Below are 24873 nucleotides of genomic sequence, written 5' to 3' on the forward strand. Positions count from 1 at the left end.
CCTGGTCACCCCTAACCACCTCTGCCTGCCTGAATGCCCCTAACTTCTCCCCTGCTGGCCTGATCACCCCTAACCACCTCTGCCTCACCCCACACCCGGGACCCAGGATTCCCTCCCTCTGGCTGACCGCAGGCACCCAGGATCTGGGCCAGCTTCACCCAGGCCAGCCGCAGCCACAGGGGACTGTGGGCAGGTGGCTTCGCCAGGGCCGCAGCCGCAGGAGCCCAGGACTGCGGGGCGGGCAGCTTGTCCCTCTCCCGGGCCGCAGCCGTAGGTGCTCGTGTCCAGGACCGCAGGGCAGGTGGCTTGTCTCTCTCCCAGGCTGCAGCCTGGATGGTCCCCATTCCTCTCTCGTGAGCTCATTTGTGCCTGGCTGGTCCCCATTCCTCTCTTGCGAGCTCATTTGTGCCTGGCTGGTCCCCATTCCTCTCTCTCCAGTGTTGAGTGTCTGAGCAGTTCTGGTGCGAGTGTGCGAGGGCATGATGACAATTTGCATATTAGCTCTTTATTATATAAGATGGGACCGACCATCATTGCATATGTGGTCACTCGTTGACTAGAACACTGTTAGGCAGTGCATGACTTTATTATAAGTGACTGCAAGTTCGTTTCTTTGTGTTTTTAAATATCTCACCACCACAAATAGAAGAGTAGAACAATTATCTGGAACTATTAAGAGATTATTCATGTAAATATTGACAAGGAGATGGGGGTCGGGGGAAGCTCTAGCTGTTTCTCTTTGAACATCCTTTACCTGCCCATGACCTCTGAAGAGGTTTCATTTCCTTGGACAGTCTTTGCACAGGACTGGAGAGGATGCTTCTTGTTCCCCAGATGGGGCAGCAATAAATCTCCTGACACGGCAGGATCTCACAGAAAGTGATTTCTGGTATTTGGAACGAGGATTGTGTGGTTGCCAGAGACGTTTTAGGTGCTGCACGGCATTGGGCAGAGAGGAGAGAAGAGACAAGGTTAACCTGACAGGCTACTTCCTCTGTTGACAATTCCTAGGAAACACAGGTTGGGTTTAAGGGTGAGGAATGTGAAGATCTTACCTGAGGAGGAAGAGGCTATGGGTGGCAGGGCCGGCTCCTGAGAACTTGTGACATTGCTGGGAAAAAATAATGAAACGATTTATAAAGAGGCCCTCAAGGACCCTTCTCCCCAAAGGAAAACAAGACTGGAATTCTCACCTCGGAGGGAGATTTGGGGCACGTTGGTCTTGATCTTTTAAACTAAGTATGTAAAGGGAGACTATCGTCAAGGCACTGTTTAAAAAATAATAAAGAAAGTATTATGTGGCAGGTTTGATTCCAGATATATCTCACCCAACCAGCTGGCCAGAGATGTTCTCTCACAGGCCACACAGATGGGAGGGGCGGGGGGGAAGGGGCCTGGTTGACAGCGTGCCATGGAAGCCAGCAGTTCTGCTTCTCTGCCCTGGTAAGAAAAGCCCAGGTGGTCCTGGAGCTCAGAGGCACCTAGGATAGCCCATGCTGATGGGTTTTTCCACAGGGCAGCCCCCTGGCCCTGGCAAGCTGTCTCAGAAGCATCTGTCACTGGTGGAAGATTACAAGAGGAAGCGTGTAAAGGGCTGGAGGCAGCCCTCTGCTCTTTGCAGGAAAAAGCCAGAGCAAAGTTCACATCCACTAGTGGAGGGCGTCCACACTGGTGTGTGGTGGTGTGTGTGGGGGCGGGGCTTAAAGGAGGCACAGGTTTAGTCAGTTGTGGATGCCAAACCCTTTGGCCAGTGCTGACACCTTCCAGCTGCCTGTCTCTTCAGAGCACAATACACCAAATTGGACAGAGGAAGGAAAGACATTCAATAAAGCACCCATTTCCACACTCCATGGCTTCAAAATAATGAGTATATCTCCCCCCACCCTGGTGATCAGAACTGATACATCCAAATGGGAGCTTTCCTTAAAGGTTCTGAGCTTGGGGAAGCTACCATTCCCAACAATGCTCACGCACTGAGCATTCTCCTCTTCGGGGGAGTCTAGAACGCTCCTGTGAAAGTCTGCTTGGTGACCTTACAATCCCCCTGGGCTGGCCCGACACAGGGTGACCAAACTTGATCTCCTGCCAGTTCAACTTGACACCTGATTCTGCAGACTCAACTCATTATTGTGTTCCCCATCAAAGGTGGTGGATTTCCATCATTAAATACGTACAAAGTATGTGCCACATGTCTGCATGCCACTCAGGAGGAAAGAACTCCCAGTGCGTCCTCCGCGGCAGCTGCTTACAGCCCAGCCGGCACGGCCCTGCCTGGGAAAGTGGTGCTGAGCCCACTGAGGCCTCGGGCATTGGTTGTGTCCCTCGGGCGACTGCCTGCTGTGGCCCAGTCTCCCTTACCTTGTTCTGCCACAGCCCTCCTTTCCTATCTGCCTGTGACTAATCCTCACTATTCCTTCTGAATTCTCTGACGTCTGCTTCAATGCACGATCCACAGAACTTCTAGAATCTTAGAGTAACATGGCCATCTGCTCCTTTCTTTGGGGGCAAACTCTGCTTTTGACCCTTCTCAGTTAGACCACAGGCCAGAAATAGGATAACAAGCCTAATTCCACCCATTTACCATCCTGGCGGTCAACAGTACCGGAATGCATAAGCTCTCATGAGCACGTTTCAAACGCAGCCTCTTTGTGTCGGGTTTAGAGCTCCTACAGCCTTTCCTTGGGTTTTCACGGCAATATGTGACTCTAGAGAATGCTGAGTGTGTCTGTAGTGGTGAGAGGCTCACACTCTCCTGAGCTGGGAATCTCAGCGGAAGACAAGCGCACTTAGGAGAGTGAGCAAAGGGGGAATGGCTTCTCATGGGAATTCTGTGTCAAATATAATGGGGATGTTCCCACAGTGGGCAGGATAAGGGAGAAGTTAAAATGGAAAGGGAGGCAAGCAGATGGAGACCCCACTGTCTTCTACAGCAGAAGCTGCTTTAGACGAAAGGAGTGCAAGTACCCTGGCTCCATCCCTTACTTTTCCTCTGAGAATGACTGTTTCCCCTGAGATGAGCCAGCAGCCGGTCCTTCCCCACACTAACAAAGCATTTTTCAAGGGGTAGATAAATGCCCCTTTCACCACGTGAATACTTAGACTAAGAACAAGAAGCCCTGGAGGACAGAGGCAAGATGACCAGGGCTCAGTGTCTGAGGGGCATCACAGCAGCAGTGGGAGCCTGGAGGCCAGAGGCCAGAAGACTCCTGCATCCCGGGAGGGTGCCTCCACGTCCCTGCAGAGGAGGGATGGCAGACAACAGGGACCCAGAGCTGGCGCAGCACACACTTTGGTCCTTACTGTACTTGCTTGCTTTAACTACAGGTAAATTTGGCTACGAATTCATCATATTGTACATCTTGGGGTAATCTCACAGCCCCTTTGGGGTGAAGTCTCCACTGAAGAATCTAGAAGAATCCTAATAAAGATGACTGTCCAGGGGAGAGTGGGTTGTACCTGATTACTTACTCACTGTCTTCTCCCACGTAGGCCAAAGAATTTGAGAAAGTTATTTGCAAGACTAAAAAAGACACACACACACACACACACACACACACACGTGAAAGGCACAGTAACCTGTTACAAAACATCAGTTGACTGAAAAAAAAATCATCCTTCATTGTACATTAAAGTGCAGAAATCCTGTGCTGCTTTTCTTCCAAGCATGAGTCTATAAAGGGCTCCCTCACCTCTAAGCTGAATCAAAGGTCAAAGCCCAGTTTAAAGGGCTCCTTGTCTTCAAAGTAAATAAAAGGCCAGGCCTCCATTCACATGTGAGAAAAGGAAGATGGGAAGAACAGGAGCTCCCATAGATAACATTGATGTTTTTCTTACCAAAATGTCATCACAGCAATGAGCGTTATAACCAAGGTCTGGAAAACCCAGTTAGGACACCACTGTTTTTTTCCTGAAAAATAAACCTATAAAAAGATTCAGTAACGAGCAATGATAAAGCGGTAACGCCAACTGCGGAAAGGACGCCTAAAGACTCACTCCCAGTGGGGCATCTTCGCTGCTCCCTTGGGATGGTAAGCGTGCTCCCTTCATCCTACATATCCCTCCTCCTCAGCCTCCCTGAAAACAAAGCTCTCTCAAAAGCCACTCCAATTCCCTCCTTTCCCTTGATACTCCAGGCTCCAGGGAACCCGCTTTTCCCTGATGTCCTACAGATGATCATCTGTGCCATTCATTCAGTGCTTATTCTTAAAATTTGATGAGAGAAGAGGGCCTACAACACAAGACACTGTCAGAAGCCAAATGTCCACTTCTCTTAATAGGATGCTTTTCAAAATCAAAAGGCTTTTAAGACATGATAGGATAAATCCCAGTGGAAGGATTTTAGGCATCATGACAAACCATGGAAAAGATTTATGTGCCTTCTCAAATCTTACACATCGGTATCTAATTCCACCACCTATTTTTTTGGGCCTGTGTCTTATTTATACATTCAACAAATATTTATAAAGTACCAATATGTACAACATGACAGGGGACATGAAAATGAATAAATTACAGTCTCTAGGAAGTGAATGAGACAAACCTTTAGGACTGACACATATTGGTATGGAACTTGCATATGGGGAATGGACCAACAGCTGCAGGCTAGACAGCTGTGCAATTGCTGGGAAATCTGGCCAAATAGATAGGAGAGGTTTGCTGTGCCCTTAAATAAGGTGCTTCTTAAATATGAGTTTTCCTGCCAATGCAATAGGGAGTATTATGCTTTCTTCCTCTTGGGGAGTACAGGGTAGAATTATGCTTTTGATCAGAAGGAAATTGAATGATGGTGGTAGTTAAGAAATGGCTTAAAATTGGTCTTTGTTTGAATTCCTTGAGTACTAATAATGGTGAACGCATCTACAGCCCTTATTAAGTATCATAAACTCTTCTGAATGCGTTGCACATCCTATTTTTAATCTTCATAATTATCCTCAACCATCTTCTGAGACAGGACTGTTATCCCCATTTTAAAGAGGAGGATAATGAGGCCTAGGAAGGCTAGGTTCCTCGCCTAAGATCATACAACTGGTAAGTCACAAAGCCAGGATATGAACCAAAAACATTTGGCTTTAGAATCTGTGCTCTTAATCACAATGCTATGCTGCCTCCCTTTGTCCGTAAAAGAAGGAAATACCCTACAACTTAGATATTCATTGTTATTTAAAAGGTCCACAAGGCTTAGCAAATGAACTCCTTAACCTGGTGATCCAGAAACTGAGCCTAACTTGTATTTTCAGCCTTATCTTCCACTCTCCTTCCTAACCAACTCCCACTTAATCCTTCAATGAAGCTGTGTCAGCTCCCAGACCTTTGCTCATAACATTCCATCTGAAACCCCTAACAGCTCCTGTTGGTCTGGCCAACACTCACTCTTCCTTGAAGACCCGGCTCCCATAATACTCCTGCAGGACCCTGAGCTCCTGCAATGTTTATCAGATTCAGAAACAACTGTTCTTTGCCTTTACTCCTGATCTTCCCTTGAAATTCTTTAGCTAAATAAGTCATGTCTCACCTTTATCTGCCTTCCACAGGCCTAGGACATTGACTTCAAGACGTCTCCAAGTCGAATGGGTGCTCTTCAATCCCTATATCATTTCCTGACTCTGTGTTCACCTCCCCACCTCCAACCCACCCACACATCCAAGACACTTAATGTTTTTAATTTAGATTGTGAGACTTCAAGGAATATTTTCAGACTGAGCTCTCCATTTATGCATTCATTTGCCAATATTATGTGCCAGAGCCTGAGGCATAACATGAAGAAGACAGACACAGGCCTGCTTTCATGGACCATAAATCCTAGTTAATTTTCTGAGATAACTGCAAAATAAAGAGATTCTTTGGGTGCAAGATGCAAGCTATAGAGGTTGCACATGAGCAAATTGCACCTATTAGAGTCGTTATGGATGGAGATACCATCCTGCCTATCCCATTGCAAACTAGTTAGTACATAGGGCACCTTCCCTGCACAATATTTTTAATGTTTTGTGTTGATTGAGTACCTGCTATATGCTGGACATTGTGCTAAGGGCTTTAGCTCATTTAATCCTTTCAGCATTTTTTGTAAGGTATCATACTATTATTATCTCTATTTTCTAATGCAATTAAGTAACTTGCCCAAGAACACTTTCACATATGTATTTAATCCATGTATTTACATTTATCGGTACATCAAGAAGCTTGTCAGCAACATAACATTGTAATAGTTTTTAGTTAGAATATTAAGCTTTTTTTTAAGTCCTTTTAGCATAGTTCAACGTAGCATAACGTGAGGAGTAGAGAGAAAACTAGTGCAATGGCCCTCACATCAGGTCATCCCTTACCAGAATAAGGTCATGAATCTCTTCCTCAGGGAAGGACCAGCTTTGGAACACTGGTGGGTTAGAGGGGGCACAGCTATCTATGAACTGCAGCTAGAAAGGGAGTATTGTAGCTTCTCCCTCCCTGACACTCCTTTTTACAGAGAGGGTGTCCTCTAAATTAATAAATGATTAACCTTCACTTTTTACTGTAAATGCTATCCTACTAGATGAAAGGTCTCTGTTCATTAATAAAGCCATCACATTTTAACCTCTGCAAGCAAGTGAATACCTCCTCTCTATTTGCATATATAGTCCTAAATATCAAAGGGAGAAGAGGGGCTTGAGGATTAACTGACATCCTTTGGGATCTTCTGAAGTCAAAGGTGAGGCACTGTGCGGAGTGAAGGCATCCACACTGAGATCTTACAGCCCAGGACCATATGCATGTGGAGGCCAGCGAATTTCCACCTGATGGGGACACTAGAAATAAAAACTGGCGGAATACTATGTTCTGAACTGAACATGTTCTGTATTCATTTCTCCAAACCTCTCTGAAAAACCAGGTAATATCTATTCAACGGTTAGTATTTAAATACCTAAATGCATAAGGATGCAAAATAGGGACTTCATTAACAAAGAAATGAAGAAAAAATATATTAATAAATTGCTGTAAAGACTTTTTTTATAGAAAATATTATTTCTGTTAGTTATAAATGTAAGTTTACTTACCTTGTTGGTTTTTTTGGTAATGTTCCTTCTTGGAGGAGTACTAACAATTCTGCTAAATTTGCTTTAAAAAGAAAGAGAAAATTAATTACTATTCTAATGCCTCTCCAGCAATTATATGACAAAGACCCAGGCTGTCGCTAACACAGCAGTATGACTATTTTTTTTGTAATGCAGTGGTAATGTAAAGAATGAAAAGTCAAGGCAATTGAGAGTTCCTTTTGTGGAAAAGAACCTTAGTAAACATAAATGAATGCGTTAAACATTACATTATATTTCTCTTTTTTTCCCCCCTAAATTATATCCCAGGAATTGTGCTTTTACCTCCTTAAATAATAAAAATAATAGAAGTTGTTTTCCTGAGGACCAAACATGGTTTTCTAAATTTAGAAAAGGCCACCTCGCCTAGTTAAAGGAGAAGCGACCCTTTTACTAAAATGTAACACTTCTTGTAACATCTGCTCCTAAACAGATGGGTGAAGTTTTGTCTAATCTTTAAAGCTGCAACAGAAAAAAAAATAAGAAAATGATCATTTAAGGCAATTGTGTTCCAAAACATTCTAAAAGAATAGGGACTTAATGATCAGAAACAAAGGGCTGCTGCCTGACCTGGTTATGGAAAGACTCACTCCTTTCTCCAGATTCCTGTGGCAATCCTGGGCATACCTGGTGGAGCTTGCTTCACTGCCTGAGGACTTCCAACTACTGAGCCGCTTGAGCCTGGCCAGCTTCTGGTTCCATATTTCTAATTCCTCTATTCTTTCTTCAAGGTTGTTGGTTAGTTTGCAGAGCTGCTTCACTGCACCCACATTTTCCATAAAGATCTGGTCCTAAAAATAAAAATAATACAAAGTGCATAAATTTATAAATTCAAGACCATCAGAGAACTGTCCATAGCCCATTCAGAGACATTGGAAGGCACTGCTGAAAATGGTTACGCACAACCTTGAATTCATTCAAGATAAATCTGTAGAGGTTTGCCTCTTAAAGAGGTTTTGTTAAACTGCTGGCTGCATAGTAAAAGTGCTTATGTTCAATTTGCAATAAAATGGAAATATGTCCTTGTAACCCAAGAGAGAGAATGGAGCTGGAGGACACTGTCAAGTTTGGACTCTGAAGAATTATTTCCAATGGTCATGTGCTATATTTAAAAGTCATTAAAAGAATGTTGATGTGTGTGTGCATCACTAAATCATCCTAAGAGATGACTCCAGTTCTTCCGGGTAAAATGTGCATCGAATTGCTCAGGTGAAGGAGGAGGAATGAAGACCTGGGCTTTTCTCTGAGTTCTGCCACTTACTGGTTGTGAGACCCAGATAAAACACAACCTCTCTGAGCTTCGGTTTCTTCATCTGTAAAGGAGAGGAAAGTTCTTGAGGTGTTAATTTCTGCCCTAACAGCCCATGAGCTATCATGTATATTTCAGCCTAACTCCCAAACAGAATTTAAAACAACAGCAATACTTAACTCTTTCTGTTCAGAGAAAGTCACTGACAGGTCAGAAAGAGCAAGAGAGGGGAAATCAACCAAAGCCAGAGTAAGAGAGCCTTCTCCTCCCCCACCCAATACACTTCATTTATTTATTTATTTATTTTTAAAGATTTTTTTTTTGTTGTTTTTTTTTTGTTTTATTGATTTCTTACAGAGAGGAAGAGAGAGGGACAGAGAGTCAGAAACATCGATGAGAGAGAAACATCGATCAGCTACCTCCTGCACACCCCCCACTGGGGATGTGCCCGCAACCAATGTACACGCCCTTGACCGGAATCGAACCTGGGACCCTTGAGTCCGCAGGCCGACGCTCCATCCACTGAGCCAAACCGGTTTCGGCTACCCAATACACTTCATTTGTCATAGGAATATAAGTGTCTATCTCTCAGCCATAACAACAACCCTAGAAAGCTCTCATAAACTCACACCCTGATCCATACTTCTCCTCCTTACCCACAGAACTCTTGGGGGCTCATAGTAGCTGTTCCACTATTGTAATGAGCTAGAGGCCAAACAAAAAAGACTGTTTTGTGGCTGGGGGAATCAAACCGAAAGGTGTGTGTCTTTGAGATTCCCATCATGCAAAACAAAATTTTAAGGGTTTCAAAAGCTGTAAAGCAACTACTCAGAAAGGATTCAAAGGCTGAACATAATGAATTTAAGGCTTAGTTCATGCAGTTTAAAGACATGCACACTGCTACAGAACAGACTGGTAAAGGTAAGTATACAGTCAGTTTTAGAACACTCTACTACTGAACTATGATGGTATATAAATCACTTAACTCTAGCACAAAGGTTAAAGAACAAAAGTATTAAAAATAACTACAGCTACTGTTACAGAAGACCAGAGAAAAACCAAGCAATGTCCAGAGAAATGGAGTACACTCCTTATTATGCCAGCGGGCTCAGAGAAAGATTTCAAATTCTGAGTAAAAACATGGAGGAAACTTTTCCTTTTTATATCTTTCTAGCCCTTTGTCTCCCAAATAAGGGTTTTTCTGGTCCCCTTTGCAAGTTCTTAAAGAGCCCCATGTGCTGGGGCCTTGAGACCACAACTAAAGGCCTGGCCTGGCACCAGCACTGATAACTCCATCTGGGGATGGTTTATGGCCTCTCTAAAATGGGAGTAAACAGGTCTTGAAGGACCAGACAATTAAAGGGGCAGTGGCTAGACTATAGGCTAATAAGAATGTGCATTAGGTTAATGGCACAGATTCAGATTGCTAGCACCCAAAAATGTCTCATTTTCCCCATCACTACAATAATTTGCTAATGGTACACACATTAAAAAAGGTAAATTATAACATCAAAAACATAAAATGTGGAAGGGGAGTAAATGGGTAGAGTTTTTGTATGTGATCGAAATTAAGTTACTATCTGCCAAAAATAGGCTATTATATCTATACTAGAGGCCCGGTACATGAAATTTGTGCACGGGGGTGTGTGTCCCTCAGCCCAGCCTGCACCCTCTCCAATCTGGTACTCCTCGAGGGATGTCCAACTGCCCGTTTAGGCCCGATCTCAGTATGATCAGGCCTAAATGGGCAGTCGGACATCCCTCTCACAATCCAGGACTGCTGGCTCCCAACTGCTCACCTGCCTACCTTCCTGATTGCCCCTAACTGCTTCTGCCTGCCAGCCTGATCACCCCCTAACCACTCCCCTGCCAGCCTGATTGATGCCTAACTGCTCCCCTGCCAGCCTGATTGCCCCTAACTGCCCTCCCCCGCAGGCCTGGTCACCCCTAACTGCTCTCCCCTGCAGGCCTGGGTCCCGCCCAACAGCCCTTCCCTGCAGGCCCGGTTGCCCCCAACTTCCCTCCTCTGCTGGCCTGGTCACCCCTAACTGCCCTCCCCTGCAGGCTTGATCACCCCCAACTGCCCTCCCTTGCAGGCCTGGTCCCTCCAAACTGCCCTCCCTGCTGGCCATCTTGTGGTGGCCATCTTGTGTCCACATGGGGGCAGGATCTTTGACCACATGGGGGCAGCCATCTTGTGTGTTGAAGTGACAGTCAATTTGCATATTACTCTTTTATTAGATAGGATAGAGGCCTGGTGCACAGGAGTGGGCCAGCTGGTTTGCCCTGAAGGGTGTCCCAGATCAGGGTGGGGGTTTCCTTGGGGTGTGGGGCAGCCTGGGCGAGGGGCCTGTGGTGGTTTGCAGACCAGCCACACCCCCTGGCGACCCAAGCGGAGGCCCTGGTAGCTGGGATTTATTTATCTTCTATAATTGAAACTTTGTAGCTTTGAGTGGAGGCCAGGGCTGGCCAGGAAGCTTGGCTTCCTTCATCGCCAGGGGCAACCCAAGCCTCCTGCTCTCTCCAGCTCTGTGGCTGCTGCCATTTTTGTTGGGATTTATTTATCTTCTACAATTGAAACTTTATATCCTTGAGCGGAGGCCAGGGCTGGCCAGAGTGGGTGGGAAGCTTGGCTTCCTCCATTGCCAGGGAAACCCAAGCCTCCTGCTCGGTCTGTGGCTACAGCCATCTTGGTTGGGTTAATTTGCATACTCGCTCCTGATTGGCTGGTGGGCATAGTGGAGGTACTGTCAATTTGCATGTTTCTCTTTTATTAGTGTAGAAGGTATGTCATGTAAGCCTGATGGTGACCACACAATAAAAACTTACAGGAGATAGTAAGGATGATTATTTCAGCATTGTTTAGGTAAGTCTGCATTTCTCTAATACTGTATTTAGTGAATACTAGTATTCAGCAAATATAAAATGACAAAACATGCTATACAACAACACATATAATGTATAAAAAATTATTTTGGTGTGAATAAATGCATTAAAAAAGATAAAAAAAAAAAAAAACTTACAGGAGATACAAAAAAGATAAAGAGGAGAGAATCAAAGCATTTCACTATAGAAAATCATTAATTCACCCAGGAAGACAGCAAAAGAGGAAGAAGGGAACAAGGGAAGAATAGCCGGAAAACAATATGATGGTGTTAGTAAGTCCTTACCTAGTAATAATTGCCTTAACCAAAAATGAATTAAATTCTCCAATCAAAAAGCAGAGAGTGTCTGAATGGGTTAAAAACAAACAACAACAACAAAAACACAGAACTCAATTATATGCTGCCTACATGAGGCTCATATCAGCTTTAAGGACACACATAGGCTCAAAGTGGGAGGTGGGAAAAAAGATACTAATGGAAACCAAAAGGGAGCAGGGGTGGCTATACCTATATCAGATAAAATAGAATTTAAGTCAAAAACTAACAAGAGACAAAGAAGGTCATTATATAATGATAAAGGAGTCGATTAATCAAGAGGATATTACAGTGGTAGATATATATGCACTCAAACCCAGTGTGAGATGAGTAAGTCCTGGGATCTAATAATGTGCAGCATGATGACTATAGTGAACAGCGCTGTATTATATACTTGATCATTGGTAGGAGAGTTACAGGGGAGCAGGACTTTGCCACCCCAAAATATGTCTCATTGGCATAAAGGTTCTTTTAGGCTATTTTTTTAAAGAAACAAAAGACACAGGAAGAGCTTTCTACCTTCCCCTTCGCTGCCTAAAACAATTTGGATAGAGGGCCTGTTTCAGGAAGCTCTCACCCTAGATTACTGTGAAGAATAGGAGCCAGGTGTGGTGACTAGAGAGCAGTCCTGCTTGTTCAAAGTCCTCTCTGTGTCTCATTGTCTCCACTTGGCATAGCAAACATTTGTTTATCAAACATTTGCTTCTTCACCATGTAAATTGCCTTCCTCCCCTTGGAAGTCTCAGACTCCCAGCCCCTTCTCCTGAGATCTGGATGGCATATAAGCCTCAATTGCCGGATTGCCTCTGGGCCCTCATTTTCTTATGGAGCCCCAATATGTACAAAATTCAACTTGGGTTTTCCTTGGTTATCTGTCCCATGTCTATTTAATTCTTACACCAGACATAAGAATCTATAAGGATTGAGAGAAACTTTTTCTTTCCAACAGAGTAAATCTTAAATGTTCTCACCATACACACCAAAAAAGGTCATTATGTGAGGCCATGTGTATGTAACTTGCTGTAGTAATAATTTTGCAATATATGTGTGTATCAAGTAATCATGTTGTATACCTTAAACAGTGTTATGTGTCAATTATTTCTCAATTCAGCTGTGAGGGAGGATACTTTATTTTAAAAAAATAAGATTGGACATGAATTGATAACTGTGAAATAAGTGACATATATACATGGGTTTCATCACTATTCTCTTTATTGTATATGCTTGAAATTTTTCATTAAAAATGTTAAAAATAAATAAATCACAAAATATGAATCAACCAAAAAAAAAAAAAATCTCCTGACAAAAGCTCTTCTAAAAGTTCTAACTCTGGTATATACTGAGTGGCCAGATTATTATGATCTCTGAACACATAATAATCTGGCCACTCAGTGTATATCCTATATAATAAAAGGCTAATATGCAAATTGTCCTCTTGACCAGGAGTTCGACCAGCAGGCAGGCCAGCCAACCGCCCATGTCCCCTCCCCCTGGCCAGGCTGGCCGGACCCCACCCATGCATGAATTCATGCACCGGGCCTCTAATAAATATATATATACACACACACACACACACACACACACACACACACTAAGTGGCCAGATTATTACGCGTTCAGAGATCATAATAATCTGGCCACTCAGTGTAGATATTCTTTTACTTCTAAATTTGTTTTAATAAGTATAAGGCAAAAATGGTGAAGCTAAGAATAACATTCTATAGTTCTAAATCATAGTAAATGTCATTTCACTATTTCCTATGTTTACACTGCAGAAAGCTTTGTGCTGTAATGATAACTATCTTATTTAGTGGATCAGATGGTCAGTTGATGTCCACCTCAAATCCAAATCAGGTTCCCAGCCATGGCGTCTGATTCCCCACCCCCCACCCCCACCCCTCCACTCCCCGTGCTCCCCACAGGCAGTCCATTGGGCAGTGCTGTCAGCTCAACTGCCTAAATCTCCTGATCTACCCACTTCTCTGCATCCTCACTGACACTACTATACCATATACATAAAGTGTCCCCCCAAAATGTATACACACACTTTGAATATTTATAGACAGTGTTATTAAAATACATTTCATTTTTGAAATTGAGTTATCAGCTGTTAATGTCTGCATACATTTTTGGGGACACCCTCTATGTTTTTATTTTTACTGGCAACTGATTCTTCTTTAAAAAAGAAGAATCTTTTTTAAAAAATGTTTCCTTGATACATTCAATTGTGATTTAGCCCCAACCAAAGCAGACCATGGAGAAGGATGCTAACGTCCCCTCTAAACCGCGGCATGATCGTTCCGCAGGGTCTCCCCAGGACTTTTAATGCTGCCTAACATGGAAAGAGCAATGGCTGCCTGTCCAGCTACTTGTCACTAACGATAACAAGCAGCTCCGATTCCTCCAACTCAAATTTGCTGGCACCAAGTGGGTCCACTAGGCCAGAAATAATTCATGTGCTTTCTTTCCTATTTAGGGGGAAATAAAAGTGGAGAGGGAATTTACTCATACCTTCCCAATTATAATGAAGGCCCGGACATTATGGATCCAGTGGAAAATTACCAAAAGTAACTTTCTAGGACGTGTTCTGGGGACTGACTCTTACTAAAATGCTCTGACTTCTGTCCTCTGTCGTCACGGTGAAGCCAAGACAGAGTGGGCAAAAGTAGATGTATAGTTGTAAGCATGCGAAACAGTTTATTCTTATATAATTACTAGAGGCCTGATGCATGAAAATTTGTGCAAGAGTAGGCCTTCCTTCCCCCGGCTGCCGGCACTGGCTTCCCTCCGGCACCTGGCACCCAGGACCCGGGACCCAGGCTGGCTTCCCTCCAGCCCCAGTTTCCTCAGGAAGGATGGCTAGAATGATGTCCAGAAGAAGTCTGGTCTAATTAGCATATTGCCCTTTTATTATTATAGATTTATTAATTACTTGTTTGTATTAAAACTATAAACCTATTTTCCCCATCCCTGTATAAATATGCTAAAAAATTAACCTATTTCCTGAAAATGTCTCTCCGAAAATAAAGAGACAAAGGTCCAAACCCCCGTGTTAGGAAACGCCCATGAAAATGCAGGTGAATTAAGCAAAGAAACAGTAGTGTTTGAAGTTCCCAGTGCAGTGGGATAGTGGCTCATTTGTACTCAGCAAACTGGTTTCCGCTCTGGTTCCGTCCTTTCCTCTTTGGAAGGAGACCGGCTCAGGAGAGAGAGGGATGCCCCTTCAGTCCCCCTCACTCGCTAGGAAGCCCTGGGACTCTGCAGAGCACAGCTGCAAGCTCCTGGGTCCCGAGTCCCGTGCGGGTCTGAGAGTAAGTGAGCCCACAGCCCTGGGGAGCAGCCGGGCAGTGCCATCGATCGCCTGTCTTCAGGAACTACAGCTTGTCCTCGGTCAACGACACTGAGGAGGGGTGACTAAGCCTGGTGGCAAAGAACGCTGGGAGAAGTTGAAATAGGCTCTGATTTCTTCCCCAGTGAGAGTCACAGACTGGAAAATCTCTCCTCGCGGCATCTGATGTTGCACGGACTGGCGTATTATAATCAGATCATGGGAATAAAACAGCCTGTAATTGAGCATTATGAAAATGATTGCCAAAGGGAGAACAACTGTCCTCAGCCAATGGGTGTGTCTGACAATTGTTTGGGCTTTGGATAAACTCGGCTTTAGATCTTTGTCCAGGAGTTTATTTTGTGGGTAGTTCTCCAGGCCCTGACATGGCCTTAAGAAAACAGAATCTCCAAACCAGAAGAGCAGGCTGCTGAGACGGTATGGCCGCTCAGCCCTCCAGCTGAATGTCTGCCAGGCCCCCCGAGGAGAGGTTTGCATATTCCTCTTGCAAAGAGGACACGTCCTGGGTTCATTTCCCTGGGTTTGTGTTTTGACCTCTGCTTTATAGGGGGAGAGCACAGCTTTATAGAACTGTTTAAAATGATGTTTCATTGTTGCCTTCTGTGTGCTGTAGAATCCTTGCTTAATTTATCTCTGATTGAGTGGAATTTTCTGTGGAAGGTCACAGTTTGTTGCAATTCTTCGCTTTCTTGTCTTCCCTGGGTGAGGTGTGAGCTCCTTTTGAGGGCAGTCACTGTGTCTTGTGACTCCCCAGGGCCAACTAAATACCTGGCACATGTCGCTTAATATTCAATTAATGGACAGAATCAATAGTTCTTTATCACGCAGCTATGATGTGCTAACCATTTTTCTAGGTGCACGGGTAAAACAATTAGATAAGGCAGAAAGGGTCTCATAGAGCACATTTTCTAGTGGGGAAACTGGCCAACAGCAAGTAAACCACAAGTAAATAATACAGTTTTAGGTTGTAATTAGCACTAGGAAGGAAGCCAACAAGGCACTGAAATAGGAGATAATTGTCCCTATCTTAAGGCATTGCTACAGCTTTGGCCTATTAGTTTTATTTTTTAAGAGCCCTGGGAAAGAATAAAGTGGCCTCAAGTGGAAAGTTACAGTCTCTTCCCGAGACTATATAAAACTGGGCCCAACAATTCACAGAAGGAGAAATCTCAGCAGCTAACATAGGAAAGAAATGCGCAGCTTTATTGTCAGAGAGAGGCAAATTAAAACAGTAAGGTATCACTTTACCCCAATCAGATTGCAAAATGTAGAAAGTCTGGTAATGTCAGGTGTTGAGTATGTAGAGAAACAGTAAGCCTCGTGCACGGCTGTTATGAGTTAGAACTGACCAACTCTCTGGCAGTATTCCATAAGAGTAAGGCTATGTGTACCCTATGCCCCACTCCTGGTATAGGTCCCAGAGAAAACCTCCCACAGATTCACACGGGGGCCTGTGTGAGAACATTCATAGCTGCATAGTTGTGGTCAAGGGATCCACACTTGAGAAGGAGAAGGAAAAGACACAGGCCAAGGAATTCCATGCCTCAGCCTATGAGCAGAAGTTCATAACTCAAAGACATTTGAAACACATTCATAAAACAACACTAATAATATTTCAGAAAGCCCAGACATCTAAGGGTATATATGAAACACATTAGAGTGGCTCCATGGCTGTGGAGGATTGGGTGAAAGAGGAGATGAGGATAAGGGGTGGGCTGGGGAGTGCAATAAAGTAAAAGAGCAGTAAAACGAGGATTGTCGTACATTAGCTCTAAAGCTTCAACAATAAAGACAAATCCTCTGGGGGGAGAATGAAAGGGATTTTGCACCTTGAGAGACACCACTCTTGTAGAAAGTTTCTTTACTCTTTAGCTCTCTGCTCAGTGTGAGTAGCTAGAAGGTGCAGTGGTGCATGGAACAGCCGAGGCAGAGTCCCGTAGCCCACGTGCTTTGCAGATGAAGTCCAAGAAGCTATGTTTACTCCCTGGGAGCAAGTGACGCTGACCTGGGTGTCAGGCTTCACAGATCGAGGGAAATTAGCATTGGTCAGAAAGGAACTGAATTATACTTAAAGACTTTACTTCTTTAAAGATGGCTCGAAAATATTCTCTTTGAAAACTTTGGCATAAATTCAGCTATTTTGTGAAATTCCACATCCTAGTCCACAAGTCTATCTGAGTGACAAAGCATTGCCACCACCTGCTGACACCATATTTAAATTGCAGTTTTAAGTGTCTGAACCATGACTTCCTTTCCCAACATTTTATTACAAAAACTAGAGGCCAGGGGCACGGATTTGTTCACTGGTGGGGTCCCTCGGCCTGGCCTGCGCCCTCTCGCAATCCGGGACCCCTTGGGGGATGTCGGACTGCAGTTTCGGCCTGAGCCCTGCAAGCCAGGCAGAGGGACCCCACCAGTGCACGAATCCTATGCATTGAGCATCTGCCCCGTGGTGGTCAGTGCACATCAAAGCTACCGGTCGAACGATGGAACAGTCACGTAGGCTTTTATATACATAGATTATCCAGCATACAGAAAATTTTAAGAAAATGTAAATACTCATATACCCACCAGCAGCCAGAGGGAGCAACTTTTTCTAATTACTAAAAGGACACAACACACCCTCACAGTGGCCCTGAGTCTCACAAAGTGAACCTGAGTGAGGTGGAGACTTCAGATAAGGTGGTCAGGGGAGGTCCTGGTGCTGAGAAACAGCTGACGAGTCTTTAGGACAGAGACACATATCATCCCCAGCTTGTTTCTGCCTGGGCATGGTTTTCTCTTCAGGTGACAAATGAGCCCGGCTGTCTGGAACAAGAATGCCTCCCCCTACTTTCCCAGGGTCTGCACTTGCCTTCTTAGGATTGAACTTGGGTTGTGGCCTCTCCTGGGGGAAGTGGGGAATGGCCCTGGGAACTCCTGTTGCTAATAATCTCAACTGTCCCCATTCAACTCAACTGGGAATGGGATGATACTGGGCCAGGGGGAGAACTAATTATTTTGCTGAATAATGGGAGTAGTAAGGCCCCGGGCAGACATCACCTACACTGAAAACACAGAAATCTCTTTCCTGCGTGTTGTAGGGAGGGTCACAGCCAGACTGATATAGCTGCTTCCAGAGGAGTAACCCCAAGAGCCCCCGCCTTGGCAGCCTAGTGGCACACTCCCAAGGCTGTGTCCTGAGACTGACAGCTGTGCCTACGCTCTCTTCTCTCCGCCCAGGAAGCTTATGAAAATGAGAGAGTGAAGTGACTTTATTGTATGAATACCACTGGATCTAGTTTATATTTTAAGTAAATATAAAAGATTTAAGTAAATTATTTAAAAACTTCAGTGCTTACAAAAATAAATTTCTCATGATACACCTCTCAAGTGAAGTGATAGTCCAGGTTTGAGAGAGACAAAAAAATTTCTTTTATTGAAGATCCTGGGAAGCAGGAACCCGGCTTCTGCCACTCAGCCCTCGCAGCCCAGGCCTGAGCAGGCCATCCAGAGCCCATCATCTAAGTATTTGCTGTCTGAGAACTTGCAGACAGAAGACGATGGAAGGGCCTACCATGAAAATGCGCCTTCTACCTTGCTACTCCAACGCGGCCTGCTGACCAGCAGGGCTGGTGAAAGTGCCATCACCTGGAGGCCGGTGAGAAGTGCAGGACCTCAGGTCACACCCCAAATGCTGAATCAGAACCTGCATTTTGGTAAGATCCCCCACGGACTCTTATGTACTTGGAAATCGTCTCGCTCCAACATCTCTCCCAATTACTATAAAATTCCATCAGTCAGTCTCCCCTCCCAGCATCAAATATAATAATGCAACATAAAGCAAACCAGCAGCTGAGTGAATTGGCCAAGTTCACAAAAGATGCAGGATTGCACAGAACTAACAGACGTGATCAGCCAGGGGGAAAGGCAGCCTTGGACCCCAGAACAAGGGAAGGGGGGTGAATCCGCAAGCATGGTCACAGTCCCTCCAAAGACAACGCTGTGAATATCTGAGAATGAAGACAGGCTCCTGGAGAAAATGATGAGGCTCATGAACATCTTTGTAAAAATGACCCACTTTATGACTGTGCTGGGGAAGTCAAACACACACCATTTTGTTGAAAACTGAGCTAAAAAAAAAAAAAAATCAACACTTAAAACTTCCTCCACTCTGAGGAGGAGCACATTGTTTTAATGATAACTTCAATGATATGTGAGAAGTTACTTTTGTGAGTTTTAGTTCCATTTCTCAAGACAAAGTCTAATCCAAGTGTCACTCTTTCTTGTGGTTTCAGTCCTTGTTTTAAGTGGACTTTCCCAGGGCCGGTTTTTCTTTTTGCCTATGGGACTTGGTTTGGGTGCCGATGACCGATGACCGGTGTGGGATAATTGACACCAACTTACGCCCCAGCTGGGGGAAGAATTCTTCCTACTCTCCTGTTTCCTGGGCGGATGTTTCGCACACTGTGATGTCACAGAAGGGGGTCCCCCCCCCGCCCCCCGCCGGGGGTTATAGCTCTAGAGGCAGGTATCTATTCAGTGGTTACCTTGTCGACCATGAGGAAGTTCTCCAGCGTCTCTCCGTTTTCACAGGTGACATCACCAACCTCTCTCACGGCTCTGGGCAGGACCTCTCGCACCTCCTGGGCGATCATTCCTAGACACAAAACGCTCCAACAGGTTGAGTCAGGAAAAGACCTTTCTGGAGAAAACCCTCCCAGGCCCACATCAGAAAGGAACGCTGTCATGACAGCCACAGGCCACAGGGGAAGTCTTGGCAAATAGATGCCTATCCCTTCTCAGCTTTTGCTTTGATCTACAAGCGTTTGAAGCAAAGAAGGAATTTTGAGCCAAGCACCACTATAGGATTAAGTGGGAGTGCCGTTTTTGTTACTTTTCTTTGAGACTCTGGGCCAAATGTTGGAAGGGGTGAGTAAATACCTTAACATTTCTTCACATAGAAGCAAGGGTGGGGCATTATCTTGGTTTGGGAGGAGGGGGCGGGGGTTTGTTCGTTTGTTTTTGTTTTGTTAGTTTGTTTTCTTTTCCTGCAGAGGACTCTGCCTCCTAATCCGTTCTTTAGGATTCCGGATTGGAGTATAAACACCACTTTGGCCCTTCTCTAATCTAGACCTGTCTACTGTGCCATTTTCTCTCTCCATCCCAGGACTGCCCTCGAACAGTTGGAGCTGCCATCTGCACCTCGACCCTCATCACATGAGCAAGAGGATGCCAGTGAAAAGGAACAATATATCTAGTATTGAAAATACTTTGGGGTGCAGGAATGGGGTGGGTATTGAATAAAGACAACAGGAATTTCTTTAAGCTTCCCTGTTCTAGTGATTATGGATTTCACAGAGGAAGAATTAGACCAACAGGGTATTTTCAAATGCCATAGCACACAACCTCCAGGTAAAGAATTTGGAATTAAGCCTGGCCTATGTGGCTCAGTGGTAGAGCATCGACCTATGAGCCAGGAGGTCACGGATTAATTCCCGGTCAGGGCACGTGTCCTAGTTACGGGCTAGATCCCCAGTAGGGGGTGTGCAGGAGGCAGCCAACCAATGATTCACTTCATTGATGTTTCTATCTCTCTGAAATCAATAAAAATTATTTAAAAAATAATTTGGAATTAAAATGTTAATAGGAGACAATACAAAATTAAAAAGGGAACTGTGTGTGTACCTGTTTGATGGGCAGTGTTTATTCCCATTGCAGATGCGAACTCAGGTTTGTAGTCATATTCAACAATCCTCATTTGGGCTATTCTTCTCAGCTGTTCATTTGTGTCAACCTGATTGAATTAAAGAAGAGCAGACTTCACCCACTTAGATATTTGCTATTCAAATCAATGCCCAGAGTGACTCAGAGAGATCAGGCATGTTGAAAATTTGATTGTTTTTTCCTGTTGCTCAAATTATTTTAAGAGAAATTTTTATTTTTCTCCTTAGAGAAGCCAAAGCTTCAGCTTCCATGTTAGTGACTTCTGTTCACCGTTTTGTAAACTGAACCAGTTTTACTAGTATGTCTGAATTCTAGGACAAAAGCTCCCTCATTCACTGCTCCTGCCTTCTTCCCTCTGAGAGGCAAACCCTCCTTCTGAGAATGAGGTTGCTCACTTTGGAGAGAAACAATTGCTGAAGGATTGAGAAGTATCATTTCCAAATGAACACGCAGCATAAACACCAAACAAATACAGGTCAACTTTGTATTTATAAATTGAAAATGCAATGTTTAGTTCAAGTAACGAACTTTGAGGTATGAATATATCCTCTATCATTTGCTTTTGACGATTTTGCTGGAGAAAATTTCTTCAGGGGGCAGATTGCAAATCCAGGTTGCCCACCCGCTGGACCCTCCTGACCCAGACTTCCCTCATGGAGATGGCTCCTCCCCAGACCTGCCTGTCAGTGCCGGTGCTTTCTGAGCTCACTGCTCCTGCAGGTTGTTAAAGGCATTCCCAACGGTCACTGCAGATTCCTCAAAAACATTGCACTGGGTCCCAGCAAAATGATACCAATAAAGACAATGGAGATCATTTTTCCTAAAGCTAAATGTGTTTCATTCAAAGCATTCCCCTTTGAGGGTTTTTGTTTAATGAATTGATGGCATAACAAGATTGTGTTTTATTGATCTTGTTCAACAAGTAAAAAGTTGGCGGCCCTATGTGGGTCCCCTAAATTTTCTTTTAGAATATAGCTGGATTATGAAACCAGTGGTCTCTTCACAATTAAAATGATACTGTCTCGGCATTCATCCATGTGTTGGAGCAACCAAAATGCTTTGTTGTTGCTGCTACTGTTTTAAGAAAACCCTGTCATGGCCCTCAGCTCCTCTGGACCCTCGGTGCCTCCAATCCCATTAAAGTCTCTTCCCTAGTGGGCTGATTGGGAAGGCCTGTGGCTCGGCAGCTAACTAGCTAAATGGACAAGCTTTACTTCAGGTATTTGTCAGGGAGTGTAATTTTGAGCTCACTGTTGTTCTCAGGAAAAACTTGATTCAATGCGTTCATTCATTGTTTTATTCGACTAACACCTACCAATCGTCTTCAACACACCATGCACTGCACTGAGTGCTGGGACTTCAAAACTGATTGCCTTTTCGCCCGAAACTGATCCAAAATAATATTGAATGTAAACTGTAATTAAAAAATAAAATTTAAAAAATTTTAAGAGTTTGTGGTCTACACAGGAAGGCAGACTCATCAATATGGATTATGTTACAACTGGAGGCCTGATGCACGAAATTTGTGCAAGGGCCTTGGCCCCGGCCCCCACCTGCCGCCACCGCAGCCCGGGGCCTCTGCCGCCTCTGCCGCTGCCCACCCCCCCCCCCCACCCCCCGCCGCCCGCTGTGGCTTTGCCTGGAAGGAAGGACTTTGGGTCTAATTAGCATATTACGCTTTTATTATTTTAGATGTGGCATGCAGGGTGGTGATGGAATTGTGAATGGAGAATCATGGCCGCTCCAAGCAAGTATCTAAGAAGTCTCAGGGGAGCTAAGGAGGGCTTCCTCCAGATGGTGAAGCCCAACCGAGACCTTGGTTCCTTTCAGTTCTCAGCTTTCCGTGTTCTGCTCCTTTCACTTCAGGACCTTTGCTCAGAGCATTTTCCATGCCTCCACAGCAATTGCTCCCCTTCCCACCTCATCCCCCAGCATACACATCCCTTCACCAGAGAAGCAGTTTTTGACCCCCAAGATTAGGAAGGGTCCCGCTGCTTATGTGCTAACGGCACCTGCCCTTTCCCTTGGTAGCACTAATCGAGTTATCACCAGACAGTTGGTTGTGTCACCCTTATTATCCGTCTTCTCGCTGGGCTACACTCCTGAGGGTGAGGACAGATGAGGCCATGGCTTTCTGTTCATCACCAAATCACCAGTTTCCAGGTAGTAGGCACTCAACTAATACTTGTTTAATAAATTAACTTTAAGATAGGCGTTAGTTGTGGGGAAATGTAGATAAGGGGAGAACTAGAAAGGGGACGACTAAGACAGGGGTGCTGGAAGAAAGAACACCAAGAGCCAAGTCCCAAGGCAGCAAATCCCCCAAGTGATGCCTGCACAGTCGAGGCAGCGTTTGACATTGCCAGACCATAAAGATAAGGTCGGAGCAGGGAGGGCCTTGCAGACCACGCTGGGAAGGAGCAGTCACCATCTCATACATCCGTCCCTGGGAGCTCCCTCATGCATTCCGCAAGTATTTAATGAGTCGTGACTACGTGCCAGATGCTATTCCAGGCCCTGGAAGTTAAATGAGTGTTTCTTATCTGAAGTTCAAATGTTGATAAAAGCTCTGTTCCTCAGGGCAAGGCCAACGTCTTGTTCATTTCAGGAACTGCACGGTGCCCAGCAAAGTGTCTGATGTAATCGGCACCCAGAGCAGCCCTGACACTAACAGAATTGAAGATGGGGATCGATCAGGAGCCAGCCCGGCCCGGCCCTGTGCTAGCCAGGCCCTCCCCAGTTCCCACTCCCCACACCCTTGGGAGTCCTGTGCTTGCTTTGCCCACTTTTTATTATCCCCGGGGTTTGTGCAAGAGTCCCCAATGGAGACCACCCTCCCTCAGGCTGTCCAGGCCATGTAAAGGGAAAAAGACCCCTGATGCCTAAGTTGGATCCTTGGATGCGTTTTCCCCAAAGACATATTGCTACACGTAGCGATCAGGTATCAGACAGATTTTTGCCCAAAGAAAATTTTGAGGGTTAGCTTGGGGATCTAAAGACCTATAACAATGTTTCCCTAAGAAAATGCTCTTCTGGTTTCTGGCTCAAGCTACCTTTCCAAAGCTAAATATAAACGGCCTGGGTTGCATGCTCCCTAGCTGTGCACTGGCTAGGGAGAACCCTGGAGGCAAGGGCTGTGCCCTGTTGGAATCCTCCTCCAGGAACCGTACACAGACCAGCACTTCACGCCACACCTTGCTCATCACGTGTGTTGAGCAAGAAGGTAGAAACTGAATTACAGTGTCTGATTTGATCTTGCCCAAAGCAGTTTTGGAAAGTTTTGACCTCGAATGCAAATGGCCATCACTGTCATGCTGCCTCACGCCCAAGGTTTCTATGTCATTAAGCCGGGAACCGCACCACGGAGACATCTCAGCCTGTGGGAGGCCAGGGGCTTCAGGGAAAGCGATCTCACTGCAGGCACTGGCCCTGGCCCTCAGCCAGGACGAGCAGTGGCATCAGACAAGGCTCACCCAGAGCTCAGAAACCACTGCATTTGCCTGTGGCCTGAGGGGAGACTGCATGTTTACCTTCCTCCAGCTCTTCACTCGGTTCTCTTTAACCAGCTAACTGCCGGTGCGGTGGAGAGAAAAACATTTTGAGCATTTCATCTTCATTGATTTTTTTTTTTCCTAGCTTTTATTTTTGGGTCTTTTGCTGCCTGTTTCCCGCCTTCACTGCAGAATTTGACAGATGTATCCAACTTTCAACTTCCTCTTTTTTTTTTTTGCATTGACTTTGAAGTTCTTCATGCCCCTTTGATTTTCAGCACACCCTTTCCACCCTAATTTTGTTCCGTTTCCAAGCCTCGCTTGCTTGCCCAGTCTGTAATCACGTCGGTAAGCACAATGCCACTGTCCAGGTGAGTTAAACTGCTCCTCTTAGACCCGTGGTCGGCAAACTGCGGCTCGCGAGCCACATGCGGCTCTTGGGCCCCTTGAGTGTGGCTCTTCCACAAAATACCACGGCCTGGGCGAGTCTATTTTGAAGAAGTGGCGGTAGAAGAAGTTTAAGTTTAAAAAATTTGGCTCTCAAAAGAAATTTCACTCGTTGTACTGTTGATATTTGGCTCTGTTGACTAATGAGTTTGCCGACCACTGTGCTAGCCTATTTCTTCCTATGGGCAGCAGCAAAATGTATATACGTACTTAGCTAAGTATTTAACTAATAAAATAACTGTTTGGTGCATAATACATTTTAATGACATGAGTTTTTAACAAGTGAGAAACTTCTAGAATGACAGTATGATAATAGGAAGTATCCCTGTGCTTTCCATCTGCACGCAGCCTGCGCTGCCTGGAGT

At 44.9% G+C, this 24873-nt stretch overlaps 1 protein-coding gene across 1 annotated transcript in view; it reads right to left on the minus strand.

The window, feature by feature from the left end:
• MYRFL (myelin regulatory factor like) overlaps nucleotides 1-24873 on the minus strand; it is a 107507-nt gene that overhangs the window by 14532 nt on the left and 68102 nt on the right. The window contains exons 12-19 of the mRNA XM_008155570.3: nucleotides 20532-20640; nucleotides 19394-19503; nucleotides 7695-7858; nucleotides 7032-7092; nucleotides 3835-3920; nucleotides 1194-1268; nucleotides 1056-1111; nucleotides 755-934 (exon numbers count right to left, since the gene is read on the minus strand). Coding sequence (XP_008153792.2) covers nucleotides 755-934; nucleotides 1056-1111; nucleotides 1194-1268; nucleotides 3835-3920; nucleotides 7032-7092; nucleotides 7695-7858; nucleotides 19394-19503; nucleotides 20532-20640 — 841 coding nt within the window. The remainder of the gene's footprint in view (nucleotides 1-754; nucleotides 935-1055; nucleotides 1112-1193; nucleotides 1269-3834; nucleotides 3921-7031; nucleotides 7093-7694; nucleotides 7859-19393; nucleotides 19504-20531; nucleotides 20641-24873) is intronic.

This window comes from Eptesicus fuscus, chromosome 7 (genome assembly GCF_027574615.1).
Source record: "Eptesicus fuscus isolate TK198812 chromosome 7, DD_ASM_mEF_20220401, whole genome shotgun sequence".
Taxonomy (NCBI): domain Eukaryota; kingdom Metazoa; phylum Chordata; class Mammalia; order Chiroptera; family Vespertilionidae; genus Eptesicus; species Eptesicus fuscus.